Consider the following 4,933-nt stretch of genomic DNA (forward strand, 5'->3'; position numbering starts at 1 on the left):
TGTCAAATATCATTTTGGAGGGAAAAAAATCACTAGCTAAAGAACTTTTTATATTATTAGATAGCCAACTAAAATGAGTTTTGAATTAAGAATAATATTTTTAATTACATTATTATATAAATAATTATTATTGAAAAATAATGTTTTAGAAACTGATATTTTAAGAATGAAATATTTTTTAAGAGATATCAACACAACAAATAAGGGGTCAAGTAGTAGTAAAAGAGTTAAGTCTTATCCAAAGAGTCATTCATTGTCTCAACATTTGATTGTTTTGTCATAAATATGAGTTATTATTTTGCTTCCTGACTATTTTTAGGATCAAATGACACCGGCAAGAATGGTATCAAAAAAGAAAAATAGAAGAAATGATTAATTTTTTTCATGTAGTTAATATTCAATGATTATCTACACTTACTGAGAAAGTGTAAATTTTAAGATTATTTACATACAATCCAAATAACTTAAATATTTGACATGATATGTGTCCGCACATTCGTGCGGGTACTAATACTAGTTATATATAAAGTATAAAAACGACTCATGAATACTTCACGTTTTAAAGCCTTTCATTTTGTCTAGTGATTGAATTTTGTGGCAGGGAGAGAAAATAGTGAAAAGGAAGAGAAAATCTTGGCATAAAGGATTTTTAAATTTATTATGACAAATTTATATTAAACAGGGATTATTTTTTAGATATTTTTTTTTTAGAATCTTTGATATATTTGGGTAAGTGTTATTATGAAAGAGGAGAAAAAATTATGGAAGAGAGAGGGAAAAGGAAATGTAATAAAAGTGTATTGATGTAGAGAGATCCCTTAGTTAATGAGTTACCAATGTGAAAGTGCTAAAAAGTAAAACAACATCAACAACAACGACCCAGTATAGTTTCACAAGTGGGGTCTGGGGAAGGAAAGTGCTTAAAAAAGTGCTAATTTTGAAATAAACAAAGATTAATATCATTTATGAAATTAATTTTTAAAAAGGGAGCAACTATGTAAAAATCTCTATTTGTGAAATTATCCTATCTCATCTGTTAATCGACTTAACCGTTTTAAGCCCATTTATAATCCAATGGGCTCATGTTGATTCATGTACACAGTTCATTTGACACACTTATCGGCAAGAGGATTTGTAATTTTAAGAAAGGATATTTTTTACTACAGTAGTATTTGTTGTGGTCCAATAAAGAGGATTTATGTCCTAGAAAAGTAAAGATTCTCCATATGAACAAAGTGATATAGAAAAGCTAAAAAACTGAAGAAAAGATGCCTCCTCATAGCCGTTGCACAGAGAATGGAGTTAGATTCTCCTTCCTTGATAGCAGCAAAGCAAATATTAGTGTGTCCCACCCACATTTTCCCAACAAACATCATAGATTCATTATTCATATAGCCGTTGCCAAACGTCAAGAAAAATAATGCAGAAAGTACAACAAGATATACAAAATTACTCTAAAGTACAAATTTTATGAGAAGTGGATTTGTGGTCATGTGAAAATAAATAAACTTATTTTAGTTTAAACTTTCAATTCTATAATGAGAAGATTTTATAATCATACAAATACTCTGGACCCCTTTTTGACTTGTTTAGCATCACAAATTTCAAAAGTCTTTATTTTTCTTTAAATCATGCTCCGTCAAACATGTTCACGTAAATTGAAATAGAGAGAATAACAGCTCTTATTAAGTCCCATACACTACTATTTGTTATCGTGGAACCAGTTGTTTCTCTTACATTGTTCTAGGTAGAAAGTAGAAACTGTTATTCTATACGGCAGAATACAGTAGGACAAAACAAATCTAAATTGTTTGGATCAATAGAATAAGAATAAAACAACGTAACTCTGTTTATTCTGTATTCTAACGTATAGAAAAACAAAAGGCGTGGCATTGTCTCATGGCGATGTGTCTGTCACCTAAACTTCCTTTGACGTTCCCTGCAATCTTCAAAGTGTGACGCTTGGGAACTTGCAAGCTCCATAACCTGCAAAAATACAAGCAAATTCATTAGCATGTATATTCGAGAACAAATATTAATTAGCGTGACGAAAGGGTCGGTTGCTATAATATTATTTTATATCAATTTGCTTTGGGCATACACATTAAGAAAATACCAAATTTTAGACAAAAATAGTTAGTGTGATTAAACTATCCTTAATTAAATGTTACGGCATAATTTAATGTGAGGAATAAAAGACTCTTTAGGTTACGTAAATAAGGGTAATTTTAAAAAAATAAGTTGAATTTTTTCTTGATTATATAAATGAACACTTATTTTGGACAAAAATAAAAAGTTAAATTGATCACTTATTGTGAACCGAAGAGAGTAATACTTATAACAACAACAAGTCAGTATAATCTCACTAGTGGAGTCTGAGGAGGGTAGTATGTACGCACACTTTACCCCTATCCTGGGATAGAGAGGCTGTTTCCGATAGGCTCTCGGCATCCTTCCCTCCAAAACACTCTACCTTGCTCTTGGGGTGACTCGACCTCATAACCTTTTGATTGGAAATGAGAGTGTTTACCACTAGAGCAACCTCCACTTCCAAGAGGTTGTAAGCAACCTCCAATTTCAACCAAGAGGTTGTGAGTTCGAGTCTCCCCAAGAGTAAGGTGGGAAGTTCTTGAAGGGAAGGATGCCGGGAGTTTATTTGAAAACAGCTTCTCTACCCCCATGGTAGAGGTAAGGTCAAGGTCTGTGTACACACTACCCTCCCCAGACCCCACTAAGTGAGATTATACTGGATTGTTATTGTTGTTGTTCGACCAAGAATTGAATGTATTACTTACTTGGATCACTTTTGGTCGGAATAGCAAGCCCATTGAAATAACAAGTTCCTCCGGCTGACTTAAACTGAGCCCAATAAGAACTGAATGCGTAATTCGCATGTAACACCAAAGAATTCGGTTTGTAACATTTTCCTCCGGGTCGGATCTCATCACAGGTCCGATTACCCTGCCCACATGCATATGCTAATGCTCCACTCACTTCTGTTACACTCGCTTTTCTCCCAACAACGCACCAGATTTTCCCCTTGTATGGCTCATTGTTCCTCGGCCTCGGCAATGGCTCATATTCCGACAATGGCGTCTTTCCCGACAAGTCTATCTCGTATATATTCGTCCCATTCGGGTACAATAACCCGAAATGCCGCTCCGTACCCGGACCCGGTTTCTGATTCTCGTTGTACAAAGCAAACAATAATGTCGGCACGATAACTCCTGGTTTTGCTGGCGTTCCCACAGGTGGCTTAGCTGTAAACTTTTTAATCACGTTCCTGTTGTACGTTGCTGCATTATAGATGCTCGCTCCAATTTGGTCTACATTACCAGCATTGGGCCAACCCGTTTCGGCAATAAATAACCGAACATCCGGGTAGCCCACCCTCTTCATAGCGAAATACACTGCATCAATCATTTGGTCCAATAAATTCGTATAGGTTAAACCCGAAACCGGATCCGTAACAGTAATATTCTTGGACTCTAACAAAGCATAGTCAAGATTAATTACTGTAGGTTGAGCTGCCCAAGCAAAATAAGGATAAACATCTATGAAAAAGAATGATTTGGTTCGATTCAAAAAATGTAACAATGGTATCATGACTTTTTCCGAAATGTCGGACCTAAATGTACCATTAGAAGGTGGGAAAGAAGATTCAAGCATGTCAATAGCTAATGGTGTACCAACTTTGATTTTTCCGAGACCAAATTTTTTGACAGAGTATCTGATTTTGCGTATGGCAGGTACAAGGTTGAACCAAGTGGTGTTGGGTGGGTTACTTAGGATTTCGTTTCCAACAAGGAGGTAACGGATCATAGTGTCGGGGTAAAATGGTACAACATTGGTTTTGACCCATTGGTCTGCTAAGTCTTGATTTGTAGAAATGTTGTTGATAAGCTCATTAGGGACCATGACTGAAACTTGAATTTTTGTGCCTTTGAAGGCTTTAAGGATTTCTGGGTTTGCATCGTAGATCTTGACTCTATTGGCTTTGAGACCATTGATTAAGTCAACTGATTTTGTTGGTAGAGGGAGGTTGTTCCCAAGTTGTCCGTAGCATATTCCTACTTTAGATGAGATTTCTGCACCTGAAATTTACAACAAGTAGAACAGAGTGAGTTGCTATATTAATAAAATAATATAAAGATTAACATTAATTAAGTTGTTGAAATTAAACTTACTGGAGAAAGAAGCAAAAGCAAGGAAAGATAGCAGAAGCAAAGTAGTAGATAAACAACCCATCATATATATCTTTCTCAAGAAGTGATGTGATGATGCCTTTTAGAAGAAGAGCTGGGAAACGTGTGTGTATATATAGAGGAAAGTGAAAGACTGAAGTGGAGGAGAAAAAGGCTGGGTGTTTTACACTTGAGCTATAAATGACAGCTTCTTCGTAGGTGGGTGATCACTACCTCTTCACCTTTTTGCAAGGTTGTTTATAAAAATCCTAAAAACCAAAAATCAAACTAAATCGATAAAAAAATTAATATTTTTTGGTTTGGTTTAGTTTTGATTTTGAAATTTAAAAACCGATCAAATTTGGTTTGGTTTTGATTTTAATAAAAAAAATCGAACTAAATCGAATATAGGAGTAGCTATTTTAAATTTAGAATTACACATATATATATATGTATACGTTTATATAAAGTTTCAAAAATTTTATAGTAAATTTTAATCGTTTGCACTTTTAGTACAGTTCTTTACCTTTACATTCTAGTTTGACTGGTAGTTTTCTTTTGTTAAGTGTAAGAATCTATTTCATGTTAAAAATAATATATTTTTAATTGAGTCCTTAAATTATTCATCACTATTTGATTCAATTATCATCAATATATCTTGGTAAATAATAAATTTCTTAAATGGCAATTGATTTGATAGTGTTACGTTAAAAATGTGGTCACCGAAATATGTGTTTGGTAGTGTATGT

At 33.9% G+C, this 4,933-nt stretch overlaps 1 protein-coding gene across 1 annotated transcript; it reads right to left on the reverse strand.

Moving 5' to 3' along the window:
• Nucleotides 1–1,658: 1,658 nt before the first annotated feature.
• LOC107819324 (putative glucan endo-1,3-beta-glucosidase A6) lies at nucleotides 1,659–4,376 on the reverse strand. The gene is made up of 3 exons (XM_016645425.2): nucleotides 4,188–4,376; nucleotides 2,796–4,094; nucleotides 1,659–1,986 (listed from the first exon to the last, which is right to left on the reverse strand). Exons 1-3 carry the CDS (start codon nucleotides 4,249–4,251, stop codon nucleotides 1,949–1,951), a joined length of 1,401 nt encoding a protein of 466 aa, XP_016500911.1. The 5' UTR covers nucleotides 4,252–4,376; the 3' UTR covers nucleotides 1,659–1,948.
• Nucleotides 4,377–4,933: the final 557 nt, after the last annotated feature.

Source organism: Nicotiana tabacum, chromosome 22 (genome assembly GCF_000715075.1).
Source record: "Nicotiana tabacum cultivar K326 chromosome 22, ASM71507v2, whole genome shotgun sequence".
In the NCBI taxonomy this organism is placed as follows: domain Eukaryota; kingdom Viridiplantae; phylum Streptophyta; class Magnoliopsida; order Solanales; family Solanaceae; genus Nicotiana; species Nicotiana tabacum.

What these genes read in the sequence shown, in the direction of transcription:
- LOC107819324 (XM_016645425.2), bottom strand. Translation starts at nt 4,251, where the DNA reads ATGATGGGTTGTTTATCTACTACTTTGCTTCTGCTATCTTTCCTTGCT. An exon ending in TGCTTTTGCTTCTTTCTCCA is followed by an intron (nt 4,095 to 4,187) that starts GTAAGTTTAATT and finishes TGTAAATTTCAG; the next exon opens with GTGCAGAAATCTCATCTAAA. An exon ending in TCCGACCAAAAGTGATCCAA is followed by an intron (nt 1,987 to 2,795) that starts GTAAGTAATACA and finishes GTATTTTTGCAG; the next exon opens with GTTATGGAGCTTGCAAGTTC.